Genomic DNA, 17,949 nt, shown 5'->3' with positions numbered 1-17,949 from the left:
AGAAAACCCCTTACCTTTATAACACCCGGTGCAAACCCGCACGTGGAGGAGAGCGGGGCCTGAAGCAGTCAATCGCGGGGACACTTTGTGTTTTCTCAATCACATTTGTTGTCATTGCAGGGCCGGCGCGGGTGTCACGGGAAAGCGCCGCTGGTTGCCACGGCAACCGCGTCATGAACCCGGCACCACGTCACTTCCTGGAGACGCCGGAGGACTTCCGGTGGTCCCCGCGATTGACGGCGTCAGGCCCCGCTCTCCTCCACGTGCGGGTTTGCACCGGGTGTTATAAAGGTAAGGGGTTTTCTTTTTCAACACTGTTCACGCCTTGACAAAGGGATCTTAGGGTCCCGAAACGTTGGCTGTTATGTGACCATTGTTTTTGTGATTTAATACACGTTTGACCATTGATTTTGACGGAGTGCCGCTGCCTTCCTTCTACCGTATCATCTGTTGCGGAGGGCACCCGAACTTATGGCGTTTTAGTGGGAGTGCCGGGCATTTCTGTGCTATATATATATATATCAAAGAATATCCCAAGTAAAAGAAAAAAGTACAGTCACACTGTTTGATATTGAACAGATAGAGAGAAGGGGGTTTAGAAAACAATCAGAATTTTATCCAATGCAGTATAAAAGTGGAATGATAGAGACATTCTACACTTTAACTTTGGATGGTCTGAGAGAGATTTGTGAAAAGAAAAGGAAATATAAAGATAATTTACATAAAAACGAGAGGAAAGCTCTAAAAAACCTTATGAAGGATGATACTACTATTATCATCAAAAATGCAGACAAGGGAGGGGGTGACAGTTGTGCAGAATAAAGAGGATTATGAAAAAGAGGCATATAGGCAGCTTGAAAAAAAAAATTCTATTAAAAATGATAATTTAACCCAACCTCCAGGTTCATCTGTGAATATAGGATATTTCTGGATGAAGCGTTGGATAATGGAGCGGTGTCCAGACAGGAATTTCACTATTTATTTGAAGCACACCCTATAATACCCACTTATTATCATTTGCCCAAAATACACAAGTCCCTCACTTCACCTCCCGGCCGTCCCATTATTTCTGGTATTGGGTCCCTCACCACAAATTTATCATCATTTATAGATTCTTTTTTACAGCCACATGTGGTCTCACTCAGATCATATATTAGAGATTCTATGCACTTTTTGGAATTAGTGTCCACTGTGACATGGCAGAAAAATGATGTTTTCATCACGTGACGTAGAGTCGCTCTATACAAATATTCCGCACAAGGAAGGAGTGGAAGCCGTAGAAAGCTTGCTTCTTTCCGATGATCTGAGTGAGGCCAGACGTAAATTTGTTTTAGATGCTATGACTAACAATTATTTTACTTTTAATGCACAATTTTATTTACAGACACATGGTACTGCCATGGGCACAAAGTTCGCCCCCAGTTTTGCCAATTTATATATGGGCAAAATTTGAGAACACACTTATCTGGCCAAGTGGCGCTGGGGCGGGCTTGGTGATCTATGGCAGATACATAGATGACATGTTTTTTATTTGGGAAGGGAACACAAGTTCAGCAAAGGAATCTAGAATGTCTGAATCAAAATCAATTTGGGTTAAAACTCACTAGCACTATTCACAACACTAGAGTTTCCTTTCTGGACATCGCCCTAGAAGTAAAGAATGGTAGTATAACCACATCCACGTTTAAGAAGGAAGTGGATTGTAATAAGTTCTTACATTATTCAAGCTGCCATTATTTGCCATGGCTTAGAAATATACCAAGGAGCCAGTATATGAGACATAGACGGAACTGCACAGATATTGTGGAATATGATCGACAAGCTTGTGATCTCACCCTTGCACTCCTAGAGCAAGATTACCCTGAGGAAATCTTGAAGGAAGCAAGGGAACATGCTAGAAAGATCGAAAGACACTACTCACCACCAAGAAAACTAGTCCCATCCTCTCCAAGGAAAATACTCAACTTAGATTTGTAACCAAATATAACTCTAGTTCAAGTGAAATTAAGCATTTGTTAAAGAAGAATATGTTAGTTCTGAAGGCAGACAAACTGTTGGCACCTTTATTAGAGGTAGAACCACAGATTGTCTTTAAAAAGGCTAGAAATTTACAAAGTTATCTAACCCCTAGTCACTATGTGAGTTCTTCCCTGGCTACAAAAACTGATAAGACATGGCTTGATGAGTTTCCCTTGAAAAAGGGTTGTTTTAGGTGTGGTCGTCCAAAGTGCATGACATGTAAACATGTAATACATAATAGCACGCATTTTTGTTCTACTACCTATAATACCTAATTTGAGATGAAGGGTCATTAAGTGTAACTTTATTTATTTAATTACCTGTAGATGCGGGGTTCAATATGTGGGACGAACCACAGGAAAACTTAATATCAGGTTCTTAGAACATAGGCGAAACATAATGAAGGGGTTAAGAACACATAGCCTGTCAGCACACATTAAGAACAAGCATGATGGTAGTCTAGATGGTATAGTGTTACAGGGGATTGAACACATACCCATTACAGCTAGGGAAGGTGACAGATACAATAGAATAAGCAAAAGAGAAGCGTTTTGGATCTTTTCGTTGGGGTCTCTCTCTCCCCTGGGTCTTAATGATAATATAGACATGAACAATATATGAACTAAATAATAAGAAAACATATTAGTTCATTTTGCTGTAGTACAATTATCTAGCGGTCCTTTTAGTACTGCTGTCTTTGGGTTAGATAGAGCTCACTGGTTTCTGTATGGTATTGTAAACTGATAGGGTGGGTGATTATGCAGTGAAGAGACATGTGCATTGCATTAGTTAGAATGGGGTTGTTTATACCATAATTGGCGATTGCTAATAGTGGTGTGTATATACATACTTATAATGATGTTGGAGATATATATAGCTAAGAGCATAAGTACTGCTGGAAACTGCTAGGCAGCGGCTCTAACCACTTGGCTATAATAGCCACAAATGACAAGCAATGTCCCACTTCCATTTGTCTCTCATGTTACCCTTTTTTTGCTCTCTCCAAACCTACGTGTTGTCAGCTTTTTTAATGTTTATTATGTATAGCCATTTGATTTTTAAGTTATATTAAAATTATAATATGTGGAGATATTTATAAGGGACATGGTTCCCACAATGTATTGTTATACTGAAAATTACCTTAGATCTAAGATTTGCTATAATGAGTGCTAGCACATGATTGGAGGAGATTGTGTTTAAATATCAGGATGTGATCAACTGGTGTATACCTTCTGATGAAACCGTTCTAATGCCATAACGGAGAAACGTGTTAAGTACATTTCTACATCCTACTTGGGAACACCTGTATGCTTGGGATCGCTGTATCCACTACCCTGCCAGAGCATCTCTAATATCAACTTCGGTGAGGAGTTTTCTAAACAGCACCGACGAGATGAAGTTGAGCGGCGTGCAGCCGTCTAAAGAGAAGAAGTGAGGCTAGGCCTATCAACTCCGGGAAATAAGCGACCCCAGCAGGGGAACATCCAGCGGTGTGCTGCCGCAGCCGGGCACTGCTTTTTTCCGGAGCACAACATCCTTATCTCTGGTGACGGGGAGGTGAGCTATACAACTGCACCGATTCTTTTACTGGCAGGAATACATTTCTAAACTGTGACATAAGAATACAGCACCAGCTGCTGCTGATTATTTTCAAGTTTCTAGATATAAAGTAACACTCCTTCCATTTAAGTGGTCTACTCAATATCCAAAATAACGGTATTGGACATCATCAAATACAGCCACAGTAGTGGAAATATAAAGAGTGGAAACATATATATTTCAGTGGAGCGGGATATTAAGGACTGCCTTAATAGCTACTTTTACTAATAGATTAATACTTTATAAAGTATTGCATTTTGTAGCTCTTTGGGTGTTTCCATGTATGTGAATAATTAACCAACAAATTAAGTTTGTTAAAGTAATAAAATATTTAACTCTTTTTATGTGCAATAAACTGTTTTTATAAAATTTTATGCACTCTTCTGTATATATACACATGTTGACATAAGAGACTATCTGGAGCCATATGAATAATAGATATTACAGGTATCTAGCGCTCTCTCTAAATATACTTTTGGATATCAGACTGGGAGATCCTGACAACAGATGCCAGACTTCAGGGCTGGGGAGCAGTGTCCGGAAAATTATGGTTCCAGGGACATTGGACTACAGAAGAAAGTTGCCTGCCAATAAACCTGTTAGAACTTTGGGCCATATACATGGCACTGATTCAGGCAAAGGACACTCTTCAAGGAAAACCAGTCCAGATCCACTCGGATAATGCAACGGCAGTAGCGTACCTCAACCATATGAGAGGAACCCGCAGCCGAACAGCAATGAAGGAGGTAAGTCACATTCTAAAGTGGGCAGAACTCCATCTCTCAGCCTTGTCCGCAGTATTCGTTCCGGGAGTCCTAAACTGGGAAGCGGACTTTCTCAGTCGACACGCCATTCAGGCAAGCGAATGGGCTCTACACAGGGAGGTCTTTCAGACTCTAGTAGACAAGTGGGGATTGCCAGAGATAGATCTCATGGCGTCCCATTTGAACAACAAAGTGCCCGCATACTGGTCAAGAACAAAAGATCCCAAAGCGATCTTTGTGGACACCTTGTCAGTGAAATGGGACTTTCATCTGGCGTATCTGTTTCCTCCAATCATCCTGTTACCCAGGGTGGTGAGGAAAATAAAGCAAGCAAAGGGTGCCGTGATTCTAAATAGCTCCGGCTTGGCCCATAAGGCATTGGTACACAGAACTGCAGAGAATGTAGATGGATGCTCCACTTCTGCTCCCTCAACGTCCAGATCTACTAATGCAGGGTCCTTGTTATCACAGACATCTGGATCGACTGTCTTTGACAACGTGGCTCTTGAAACCTCTATCCTGAATTCAAGAGGATTCTCACAACAGGTAATTCAAACAATGCTCAGAGCAAGGAAACCCTCCTCAGCTCGTATTTATCACCGAATATGGCAGACCTATATTCATTGGTGCAGTGAAAGAAGTTTGGACCCGAAATCTTTCAGAGTTTGCAGGGTCTTAGCTTTTCTTCAAGCAGGAATGGATAAAGGTGGCTTCCTTGAGAGTACAAGTATCAGCATTGACTGTATGATTCCAAAAGAAAATTGCAAATTTACAGGATGTGCGTACTTTTTTCCACGGAATGCTGCACATTCAACCTCCTTTTGTTCCTCCTGCAGCATCTTGGGACTTAAGTCTAGTTCTGAAAGCTCTTCAAGATGCTCCGTTTGAACCACTTAATAAAGTGGATCTTAAATGGTTGACAGCTAAAGTTCTCTTTCTACTGACTATGGCATCAGCTAGAAGAGAGTCAGATTTAGGAGCGCTGTCATGTCGTTCCCCTTTTCTGATTTTTTATCCAGATAAAGCAGTTCATAGAAATAGGTCTGGGTAGCTTCCTAAGGTAGTGTCGAAATTCCACCTTAATGAAGAAATTGTAGTCCCGGCTTTTCAGGTATCGGGACTTTCTGCGGGAGATGCGTCACTGGACGTGGTCCGGGCATTAAGGATCTACGTGGATCGTACCAGTGCCATCAGAAAGACAGATTCTCTCTTTATTCTCTACGGATTTCACAAGAGAGGATGGCCTGATACTAAACAGACGCTGGCAAGATGGCTTTGAATGACGATTTCAGAAGCATACTCTCAAGCTGATCTCCCTGTGCCGGCTAATGTCTCTGCTCACTCTACTCGTAAGGTAGGTTCTTCATGGGCAGCACAACATGGTGCTTCAGCAGAACAGATATGTAAGGCAGCCACATGGTCTTCCATTAAAACATTCATTAGACATTATGCCTTGGATACTTTTGCCTCTCATGATGCTGAATTCGGACGTAAGGTTCTCCTGTCCCATCAGAAGCGTCCCCACCATTAAATTGCTTTGGGAAATCCCACTGTTATCCTGTGGATAATCTGTGGACCCTGCCGGAGAAATATACTTTATGGTAAGAACTTACCGTTATTAACGGTATTTCTCCTAAGTCCACAGGATCCACAGGGATCCTACCCTGACGCACCTGATTTGAGGATCCTTCTACTCACTAACCTCTTCCTTCTTGTACGGAAGGGTGTGCATGTGTGTTCTTCTCGCCTGATTAGGGCTCTACATGATGCTCCTGCCTAGTGCTTTGGAATACAACTGATTTGCCTGAGCCAGTGGGCGGGGATATATGGACGGGCCCATTGCATCCTGGGAGGCCTGAAAGCTTTTGATCGTTTGATGCCAATCCGCTGTCGCTCCATCATATCCCATTGTTATCCTATGGAACCTGTGGACTTAGGAGAAATACCGTTATCAACGGTAAGTTCTTACCATAACGTATATATCATATTTGGCGGCGGACAATATCCCGACAGCAGCATACTGCTGTCAGAATGCCAGCACTGGTGCAAGCGCGGAGAGTCCCCTTGTGGGCTCGCCACAGGATCTATTCCCACTTTATGGGTGTCGTGGACAACCACAAGTGGGACTAGCCTTGTAGCACCGGGATTCCGGCATCGGTATCCTGAACACCGGGATCCTGACAGCCGGCATTTTAACTTCAACCCCTAAATATAACACATCATGCTTTGCAAGAGATTTTGATAAATACAGTGGAGGCAGCTATAACAAACACAATACATTCTATATACCAGAGAGATCATTAAAGCTCTGGATTACCTATATTTATTCATGAAAACGTGACCCCCAGTTAATTTGCAAGAGATATAGGTCGACACAACTTAGATCGACAGTCATTAGGTCGACCACTGAAGGTCGACATGCATAAGGTTGACAGGGGCAATAGGTCGACATGAGTTTTTCAAAAATGTTTTCATTTTTTGGACTTTTTCATACTTTACGATCCACGTGGACTACAATTGGGAACGGTAACCTGTGCCGAGCGCAGCGGTAGCTGAGCGAGGCACCTTGCCCAAAGCATGAAGCACTAATTGGGGTTCCCGGTAACTTTACGAAGAAAACGACACAAAAAAAGTCCAAAAACCCATGTCGACCTTTTGACCTAGTACATGTCGACCTAATGATCACGTCGACCTATTGCCCCTGTCGACCTAATGCATGTCGACCTTCAGTGGTCGACCTATTGACTGTTGACCTAAGTTGAGCCGACCCAACGACCCATACCCATATAAAGGGTGTGATAGACAGGAAACCCCTTGTACATGGCATTCATTATAAAGTAATGTATGCCCCTGTCAGGAATGTATGTAACAGATCAAAAAAGTCCATCTACAGCACCTGAAAAAAAAAAAAAGATGCCGTCCTGGAAATCTTTATCCACTACTGACGCAGAAACAATTATCCAATACCGTTTTCCAGATTATGCCATGTTCTTATCCATGCAACCATTTGCTGAGCTATATCCATGGTGTTAGACTGAGTTGCTTCTACGTTAATATTGAGTTTTATTATTTTTGCCTGCGGTAGGAAGTACACTTTGTGCTTCCATGATGATATGTTACTTACTTGTCTCATGACCCAATGTGAATATCATCCATCATAGAGCAGTTAATTATGGCACAATCTACCTAGATGTCAGAATCACCTCAAAGAGGGAACTGGTTTTGATGGGAACCAGTCAATGAATATGTTTTACAGTACAATTGTATCCTTCACACCCCATATGTCCTTCTCAGGCTTCTTCAGGGAAATGGAAATGTCGCATCTGATCTGCTATCTCACATACTTACCATTATTATAAGACTGCAAGAACATTTGTATAATACTGAAACTGCCGCCTGTGAAGTCAAGCAGCACGTTTCCAATACTCCATCCCTGTGTGCTTTTCCGATGGAAATTCATGTAGACCTGAAATGCAAAACAGAACATTTGCTCACATCAGCAACCCATATCGTTAATGCCGTAAAATACAGGTGTTATTTCTACAGTTGATTCCAAAAGCACCTTAACCACTTAATTGACTATTTTTCCCCAAAAAAACCGCTCCGAAATTGTCGTTTTTTTTTTGTATGAGTGAATTAGGTGAAGAATATGAATTTAACCCTATCCAAAATGATTTTAGTTAAAAAAAATAAAATAAAATTTTATTTAAAAAAAAGAAATAAAATAATATATCTTTTTCAAACATCGATCGAGAATATCGCGACCATCGGAAACATTGCGACTTTCATTTTGACAGCTGTGACAGCCTCCAGGTATACAGGGGGAGTCTGGGGGTGGCTTGTGGGAATTAATTTACACTTCCCCAGCGGCTGCTTTTGTCTGCAGCTGCTGGAGAGGGGGGGGATCCTGCCGTGCTGACCAATTAGCAGTGATCGGCAGCACGGCAATCAGTCGGGGAGAGTGCAAGGACCTTCCGGTCCCTCTGACAGCAGCAGCAGAGGGAGGTTTCTCTTCCCTGCCGCTGCTAACACACTTTATCTGACTGGTCGCATCCTGTGCAACCAGGTCAGATAAAGCACTTGCAGGCATGGTCGCATCTGATGCGCCCATGCCAAGCAAGTGGTTAATAGCACTCGTCATCACTCAACTTGGAAAACCAAATTCAAATACCGGTATTGAATCTCCTATCAGGGAGAAAAAAAACCTCTCTCCACCAAGGTCACAAATTTTTTAAAGGCAAAATAATAAGATTAATTCTCCTAAATAGAGCTTTGCTAAACAATGTAGTAGTGCAGGGGAAGTTCCAGGTGCAACGTGGGAAAGAATGTGTAAACATGTTGTAGTAGACTTTACAAATGGTGCTCCAGATTAGGGGGAAAAATATCTTGCTCAAGCACCTGTTTATACACGTAAGTGATTCTTTCCGTATCTATCCTCCTCTTGTCCATTTTAAAATCTAATAACATTTTAATTAGAAAATACTAAAAGCTAGCAGATTAGTAAAATCAGTTTGTGTCTGACAACCAAAAAACATTTTAAAGAAAGATTTGTAATCAAAATGTGTGTTCAGTCCCCAATTGTACCATCTTTACATTTACAGGAAATAACGTACAATGCAGCTTCTGCCTTACCTGAAACAAGGTATACACACATTTTGAAATATAAAAGAAATACAGTAACTAAAATGCATCCATTTTGTTCAGAAGAATAAATAGCCCAAAACTGCTGACACCGGAGCCCCAAGCACTCAAAATGCCAGCAGTCAGAAAGCCTACCCACAGGGTTTATTCCCACTCGTGGGTATCCACAACACCCACAGAGTGGGAATAGAATCTGTGGCAAGCGCAGCGAGCCCGCAAGGGGCTTTGTTGCACTCGCTCGCCCCCCCCCCCCCCCCCCCAGCGGCATTCTGTTGACTGGATCCCCATGTCGGTATGCTGCCGGCAGCTGGCAAAGTGTGCCCAAACTAGTCAAGTTACAGTGATGGAATGAATATGGTTTTATAGTGCAGATTAGCAGCTTTAATTTAAGGGTATTCACACCCAAATTGGAGGAAAGGTTTAGGAATTACAGATGTTTATAATGTAGCCCCCTCTTTTCAAGGGACCAAAAGTAATTGACAATTGACTTAAAAGCTGTTTCATGGACAGGTCTGGACTATGCCTTCGTTATTTTTTTTATCAATTAAGCAGGCAAAAGGTCAGGAATTGATTCCAAGGGGTATATGCAATTGCGGTCGAATTCCCGAAATTGTCGAATTTCGGGAATTTTTCGTCAAAAAAAAATAAAAAAATAAATAAAAAAAAAATCGACAATGCAATTCAGTACTTTCCGACAAAAAAAACGGACTTTCAAAATTCGACTTTTTGAAATTCGACTTTTGACAAATTCGACTTTTTTGCAATGATACACATGCTGCAATTCGACCAAAGTCTATTCAATGGAAGTTTGGAAATTCGACAACAGTGCTTTTAGACAGTAAATTCGTCATTTTCAATCCGCCACACTTTGGTGGGTGAAACTAATAAAAAAATTTTAAAACATGTTTTTTTTGCGTTTTTTTTTCTTGGTAATATCATATCTATTTATATTAGAAGGGATTAGGCACTTGGTTTGTCTTTTTTGGAGGCACAAGTATTATTTATATAGTTTTAAAAAATAATATATATTATTATTTTTTTTGGATGGAATGGTAAAATCCCTGAAAAAAATGGCGTGGGGTCCCCCCTCCAAAGCATAACCAGCCTCGGGCTCTTCGAGCTGGTCCTGGTTCTAAAAATGCGGGAAAAAAATTGACAGGGGTTCCCCGTATTTTTAAAACCAGCACTGGGCTCTGCGCCTGGTGCTGGTGCAAAAAATACGGGGGACAAAAAGAGTAGGGGTCCCCCGTATTATTTACACCAGCATCGGGCTCCACTAGCTGGACAGATAATGCCACAGCCGGGGGTCACTTTTATACAGTGCCTTGCGGCCGTGGCATTCAATATCCAACTAGTCACCCCTGGCCGGGGTACCCTGGGGGAGTGGGGACCCCTTCAATCAAGGGGTCCCCCCCCCCAGCCACCCAAGGGCCAGGGGTGAAGCCCTTGGCTGTCCCCCTCATCCAAGGGCTGCGGATGGGAGGCTGATAGCCTTGTGAAAAATGACAGAATATTGTTTTTTCCAGTAGTACTACAAGTCCCAGCAAGCCTCCCCCGCAAGCTGGTACTTGGAGAACCACAAGTACCAGCATGCGGGAGAAAAACGGGCCCGCTGGTACCTGTAGTTCTACTGGAAAAAAAATACCCAAATAAAAACAGGAGACCGACACCGTGAAAGTAAAACTTTATTTCATACGTCGACACACACATACTTACCTATGTTCACACGCCGACATCGGTCCTCTTCTCCAAGTAGAATCCAGGGGTACCTGAAAAGAAAAGATAAATACACTCACCTCATCCATGGTCCAGAGGTAAATCCACGAACTTGTCAAAAAAACAAACCGGACACCCGTACCACACGGACTGAAAGGGGTCCCATGTTGACACATGGGACCCCTTTCCACGAATGCAGAGAGACCCCCCCCCCCCCCGTGACAGCTGTCACTGAAAGGTCTCGTAAGCCAATCAGCGAGCGCAACGTCCTTGCACTCTGCTGATTGGCTCTGTGCGCGTCTGAGCTGACAGCGCATCGCAAAGCCTCTCCATTATATTCAATGGTGGGAATTTTGCGGCTAGCGGTGGGGTCACCCGCCGGTCAGCGGCTGACCGTGGGTAACCCCACCGCTGACGGCAAAGTTCCCACCATTGAAAGTAATGGAGAGGCTTTGCGATGCGCTGTCTGAGGTCACACGCGCACAGCCAATCAGGTGAGCGCCACGGAAGTAGCGCTTCCTGATTGGCTGAAGGGACCTCAGTGACAGGAGTCACGTGGTGTCCCGGCATTCGGGGAAAGGGGTCTGATGTGTAAACATGGACCCCTTTCAGTCCGGCATGGTACGGGTGTTCGTGTTTTTTTTTTTAACAAGTACGTGGATTATCTCCCGGACACTGGATTGAGGTGAGTCTAATTTTTTTCACAGGTACCCCGGATCGTCGGAGACTGTGGCAGTCGGCGTGTCAACATAGGTAAGTATGTGTGTGTCGGCAGTGTGTAATAAAGTTGTACTTGTCAAGGTGTGTGTCTCCTGTTTTTATTTGGGTATTTTTTTCCCAGTAGAACTACAGGTACCAGCGGGCCCGTTTTTCTCCCGCATGCTGGTACTTGTGGTTCTCCAAGTACCAGCTTGCGGGGGAGGCTTGCTGGGACTTGTAGTACTACTGGAAAAAACAATATTCTGTCATTTTACTCAAGGCTATCAGCCTCCCATCCGCAGCCCTTGGATGGGGGGGGACAGCCTCGGGCTTCACCCCTGGCCCTTGGGTGGCTGGGGGGGGGGACCCCTTGATTGAAGGGGTCCCCACTCCCCCAGGGTACCCCGGCCAGGGGTGACTAGTTGGATATTTAATGCCACGGCCGCAGGGCGCTGTATAAAAGTGACCCCCGGCTGTGGCATTATCTGTCCAGCTAGTGGAGCCTGATGCTGGTGTATAAAATACGGGGGACCCCTACTCTTTTTGTCCCCCGTATTTTTTGCACCAGCATCAGGCGCAGAGCCCAGTGCTGGTTTTAAAAATACGGGGGATCCCATGTCAATTTTTGTCCCCGCATTTTTAGAACCAGGACCAGCTCGAAGAGCCCGAGGCTGGTTATGCTTTGGAGGGGGGACCCCACGCCATTTTTTTCCGGGTTTTTCCCCGTTTTTTTAATTTGCGGCAAAATCCGGCAAAAAGTCCGTTTTTCGCCCGCGGGAATGTCGAATCCGTTTTTCATTGAATATGGTGAATTCCGGCAGCCACCTGCCGGAATTCACCTGTCGAATTGTGTCGAATTAAAAAACGGCGATAATTTGCCGCGATTCGCCGTGAATTGCATATACCCCCAAGTGTGGCATTTGCATTTGGAAGCTATTACTGTAAACCCACAACATGCAGTCAAAGGAGCTCTCAATGTAAGTGAAACAGGCCATCCTTAGGCTGCAAAAGCAAAACAAAATCCATCAGAGAGAGATAGCAGAAATCTAAGTTGTGACCAAATTAACAATTAAGTATATTCTGAGAAAAAAAAAAAAATAGAACGCACTGGGGAACTAGGCAACACAAAAATGTCTGGAGATCCACAGAAGACAACAGTGGTGGATGAGCGTGGGATCCTTTCCATAGTAAAGAAAACCCTTCACAACATCCAGCCAAGTGAAGAACACTTATCCAAGTCTACCACAAAGAAAATACTTTTACAAAGGCAAATACACAGCAAGATGCAAACCATTAATAAGCCTCAAAAATAGAAAGGACAGATTAGACTTTGCCCAAAAAAATCTAAAAATGCCAGACCAGTTCTGGAACAGCATTCTTTGGATAGATTAAATCAAGATCAACCTGTACCAGAATGATGGCAAGAAAAAAAGTATGAAGGAGGCTCGGAATGGTTCAAAACATACCACATCATCTATAAAACATTGTGGAGGTAGTGTGATGGCATGTGCATGCATGGCTTCCAATGGCACTGGGTGATGTCACTTTAGCAAACATACTGTCAAAGCAACCCAGGAAGTTTTTTTTTTTTTTAAGGCAAAGAAGTGGAATATTCTGCGATGGCTGAGTCAGTCACCTGATCTCAACCCGATCGAGCATACATTTCACTTGTTGAAGACAAAACTAAAAGACAGAAAGACCCATGAATAAATAAGATTTTACTCACCGGTAAATCTATTTCTCGTAGTCCGTAGTGGATGCTGGGGACTCCGTAAGGACCATGGGGAATAGACGGGCTCCGCAGGAGACTGGGCACTCTAAGAAAGATTTAGTACTACTGGTGTGCACTGGCTCCTCCCTCTATGCCCCTCCTCCAGACCTCAGTTAAGGAAACTGTGCCCGGAAGAGCTGACATTACAAGGAAAGGATTTTGGAACCCAGGGTAAGACTCATACCAGCCACACCAATCACACCGTATAACTTGTGATAAACTTACCCAGTTAACAGTATGAACAAACAACAGAGCATCAACCAATGGATGCCAACATAACATAACCCTTTAATAAGCAATAACTATATACACGTATTGCAGAAAGTCCGCACTTGGGACGGGCGCCCAGCATCCACTACGGACTACGAGAAATAGATTTACCGGTGAGTAAAATCTTATTTTCTCTAACGTCCTAGTGGATGCTGGGGACTCCGTAAGGACCATGGGGATTATACAAAAGCTCCCAAACGGGCGGGAGAGTGCGGATGACTCTGCAGCACCGAATGGGCAAACACAAGGTCCTCCTCAGCCAGGGTATCAAACTTGTAGAATTTTGCAAAGGTGTTTGAACCCGACCAAGTAGCAGCTCGGCAAAGCTGTAATGCTGAGACCTCTCGGGCAGCCGCCCAAGAAGAGCCCACCTTCCTTGTGGAATGGGCTTTCACCGATTTTGGATGCGGCAATCCAGCCGCAGAATGAGCCTGCTGAATCGTGTTACAGATCCAGCGAGCAATAGTTTGCTTTGAAGCAGGAGCACCCAGCTTGTTGGATGCATACAGGATAAACAGCGAGTCAGTCTTCCTGACTCCAGCCGTTCTGGTTACCTAAATCTTCAAAGCCCAGACTACGTCAAACCGCTTGGAATCCTCCAAGTCACAAGTAGCCGCAGGCACCACAATAGGTTGGTTCAAATGAAAAGATGACACCACCATTGGCAGAAATTGCGGACGAGTCCGCAATTCTGCCCTGTCCATATGGAAAACCAGATAGGGGCTTTTACATGACAAAGCCGCCAATTCTGACACACGCCTAGCCGAAGCTAAGGCCAACAGCATGACCACTTTCCACGTGAGATACTTTAGCTCCACAGTCTTAAGTGGCTCAAACCAGTGGGATTTCAGGAAACCCAACACCACGTTAAGATCCCAAGGTGCCACAAAAGGGGGCTGAATATGCAGCACTCCCTTAACAAACGTCTGAACCTCAGGCAGTGAAGCCAGTTCTTTTTGAAAGAAAATGGATAGGGCCGAAATCTGGACCTTTATGGACCCTAATTTTAGGCCCCATAGTCACACCTGACTGTAGGAAGTGCAGGAATCGACCCAGCTGGAATTCCTCTGTAGGGGCCTTCCTGGCCTCACACCAAGCAACATATTTTCGCCATATACGGTGATAATGCTTTGCTGTCACGTCCTTCCTAGCCTTTATCAGCGTAGGAATAACTTCATCCGGAATGCCTTTTTCCGCTAGAATCCGGCGTTCAACCGCCATGCCGTCAAACGCAGCCGCGATAAGTCTTGAAACAGACAGGGCCCTTGTTGCAACAGGTCCTGTCTGAGAGGCAGAGGCCATGGGTCCTCTGTGAGCATTTCTTGCAGTTCCAGGTACCAAGTCCTTCTTGGCCAATCCGGAACAATGAGTATTGTTCTCACTCCTCTTTTTCTTACAATTCTCAGCACCTTTGGTATGAGAGGAAGAGGAGAAAACACATAGACCGACTGGAACACCCACTGTGTTACTAGTGCGTCCACAGCTATCGCCTGAGGGTCCCTTGACCTGGCGCAATACCTTTTTAGCTTTTTATTGAGGCGGGACGCCATCATGTCCACCTGTGGCAGTTCCCATCGATTTGCAATCTGCGTGAAGACTTCCTGATGAAGTCCCCACTCTCCCGGGTAGAGGTCGTGCCTGCTGAGGAAGTCTGCTTTCCAGTTGTCGACTCCCGGAATGAACACTGCTGACAGTGCGCTTACGTGATTCTCCGCCCAGCGAAGAATTCTGGTGGCTTCTACCATCGCCACCCTGCTCCTTGTGCCGCCTTGGCGGTTTACATGAGCCACTGCGGTCTGACTGGATCAGAACCGGTTGGCCGCGAAGCAGGGTCTCCGCTTGACTTAGGGCGTTGTATATGGCCCTTAGTTCCAGGATATTGATGTGAAGGCAAGTCTCCTGCCTTGACCACAGCCCTTGGAAATTTCTTCCCTGTGTGACTGCCCCCCACCCTCGGAGGCTTGCATCCGTGGTCACCAGGACCCAGTCCTGAATGCCGAATCTGCGACCTTCGAGAAGGTGAGCACTCTGCAGTCACCACAGGAGAGACACCCTGGCTCGGGGGGATAGGGTGATTAACCGATGCATCCGAAGATGTGATCCGGACCACTTGTCCAGTAAGTCCCATTGGAAGGTCCTCCTATGGAACCTGCCGAAGGGAATGGCCTCGAATGATGCCACCCTCCTTTCCAGGACTCGAGTGCAGTGATGCACTGACACCTGTTTTGGTTTTAATAGATTCCTGACCAGTGTCACGAGCTTCTGAGCTCTCTCTATCGGGAGATAAACCCTTTTCTGGTCTGTGTCTAGGATCATGCCTAGGAGAAGCAGATGAGCTGTAAGAACCAACTGCGACTTTGGAATATATAGAATCCAGCCGTGTTGCCGTTTCACTCCCAGAGAAAGTGATACGCTGTTCAGCAACTGCTCTCTTGATCTCGCTTTTATGAGGAGATCGTCCAAGTACGTGATAATAGTGACACCTTGCTTCCGCAGGAGCACCATCATTTCCGCCATTACCTTGGTGAATATTCTCAAGGCCGTGGAGAGACCAAACGGCAACGTCTGAAATTGGTAATGACCATCCCGTACCGCAATTCTGAGGTACGCCTGATGAGGTGGATAAATGGGGACATGAAGGTATGCATCCTTTATGTCCCGAGTCACCATAAAATCTCCCCCTTTCAGGCTTGCAATAACAGCTCTTAGCGATTCCATCTTGAACTTGAACCCTTTCAGGTATATGTTCAGGGATTTTAAATTCAATCTGGGTCCGACCGAACCGTCTGGTTTCGGGACTACAACATGGTCGAATAATAACCCCCTCCTTGTTGAAGGAGGGGAACCTTGACCACCACCTGTTGAAGATACAATTTCTGAATTGCAGTTAACACTGTTTCCCTTTCGTGGGGGAAAGCCACCAGGGCCGTCGGTGAGGGGGCGTCTTCTCAAAGTCCAGCTTGTATGCCTGAGACACAATATCTATTGCCCAGGGATCTAACAGGGAGTGAACCCACTTGTGGCTGAACTGATGAAGGCGTGCCCCCACCGGGCCTAGCTCCACCTTGCGGTGGATTTTTGTAGAGGCCGGGGAGGACTTCTGTTCCTGGGAACTAGCTGTGTTGTGCAGCTTCTTTCCTGTGCCCCCGCCTCTGGCAAGAAAGGACGCACCTCGGACTTTCTTGTTTCTTTATTCGAAAGGCTGCATTTGATAATGTCGTGCTTTCCTAGGCTGTGCAGGAATATAAGGCAAAATATCAGAATTACCAGCTATAGCTGTGTAGACCAGGTCCGAGAACCCTTCTCCACACAATCCTCAGCCTTCCACATGCCTCTTAAGTCGGCATCATCTGTCCATTGCATATTCTACAGGACACGTCAAGCAGAAATCGACATAGCTTTGACTCTAGGACCCAGTATACTCATGTCTCTTTGGGCATGTTTTATATATATTTATCTATCACTTAAGACAGCATCTTTAATATATATATATATATATATATATATATCTATATATATCTATATGCATACTAGGGTCTCAATCTCTGCTGATAAGGTACCTGTCCACGCTGCCACAGCGCTATAAACCCATGCCGACACAATCGCCGGTCTGAGTAGTATACTAGAATGTGCACGCTATCTGCAGGATCCCTGAGAATAGCTAGTGCTACCTTCTGTGCAAACAGGACACCCTAGGGGAAGATTCCCAACACATCCTGGCCCTAGCGGGGAAAGGATACTGCCTGAGAATTTTTTGTGGGAAGCTGCAGTCTCTTGTCTGGAGATTCCCGCTCTTTTTCCTCATGAGAGGAGGGAAATTTACCTCAGCTTTCTTCCCCTTAACATGTGTACCCTTGTGTCAGGGACAAATGAGTCATCAGTGATATGCAAATCATCTTTTATTACAATAATCATATATTGAATACCTTTCAGCTATCTTGGCTGTAACTTTGCATTATCGCAGTCGATACTGGAGTCAAACTCCGTGTCGATATCAGTGTTTATTATTTTGGATAGTGAGCATTGCGAGACTCTGAAGGTCTCTGTGACACAGGGACAGACATGGGTAGATTTCCTGTCTGTTCTCTAATCTTTTGTGCAATAAATTCACCTCAGCACTTACACATATCCAAACAGGTGTCGGCGTTGTCGACGGAGACACCCTCTCACACACATATTTGCTCTCTCTCCTCCTTAGGGGAGCCTTTTACCTCAGACATGTCGACACACACATACCGACACACCACACACACAGGGGATGCTCTATTTGAAGACAGTTCCCCCACAAGGCCCTTTGGAGAGACAGAGAGAGAGTATGCCAGCACACACCCCAGCGCTATATGACCCAGGAATCACACAGTAACTTAGTGTTAACCCAGTAGCTGCTGTATATATTGTTTTTACGCCAAATTTATGTGCCCCCCCTCTTTTTTACACCCTCTCTATCGTGCAGGGGAGCTTCCTCTCAGC

The 17,949-nt window shown here is 44.7% G+C and overlaps 1 protein-coding gene across 2 annotated transcripts in view; it reads right to left on the bottom strand.

Annotated features, from left to right (window-relative positions):
• The window catches only part of CTNS (cystinosin, lysosomal cystine transporter), a 48,249-nt gene that overhangs the window by 10,662 nt on the left and 19,638 nt on the right, over positions 1–17,949 (bottom strand). For both annotated transcript variants that reach the window (XM_063955827.1, XM_063955828.1), the window contains exon 10: positions 7,731–7,848. In XM_063955827.1, coding sequence (XP_063811897.1) covers positions 7,731–7,848 — 118 coding nt within the window. The remainder of the gene's footprint in view (positions 1–7,730; positions 7,849–17,949) is intronic.

The sequence above is a fragment of the Pseudophryne corroboree genome, chromosome 2, assembly GCF_028390025.1.
Source record: "Pseudophryne corroboree isolate aPseCor3 chromosome 2, aPseCor3.hap2, whole genome shotgun sequence".
NCBI lineage: Eukaryota > Metazoa > Chordata > Amphibia > Anura > Myobatrachidae > Pseudophryne > Pseudophryne corroboree.
The sequence above is the reverse complement of the archived record's forward strand: the minus strand, read 5'-3'. Positions and strand labels throughout refer to the sequence as shown.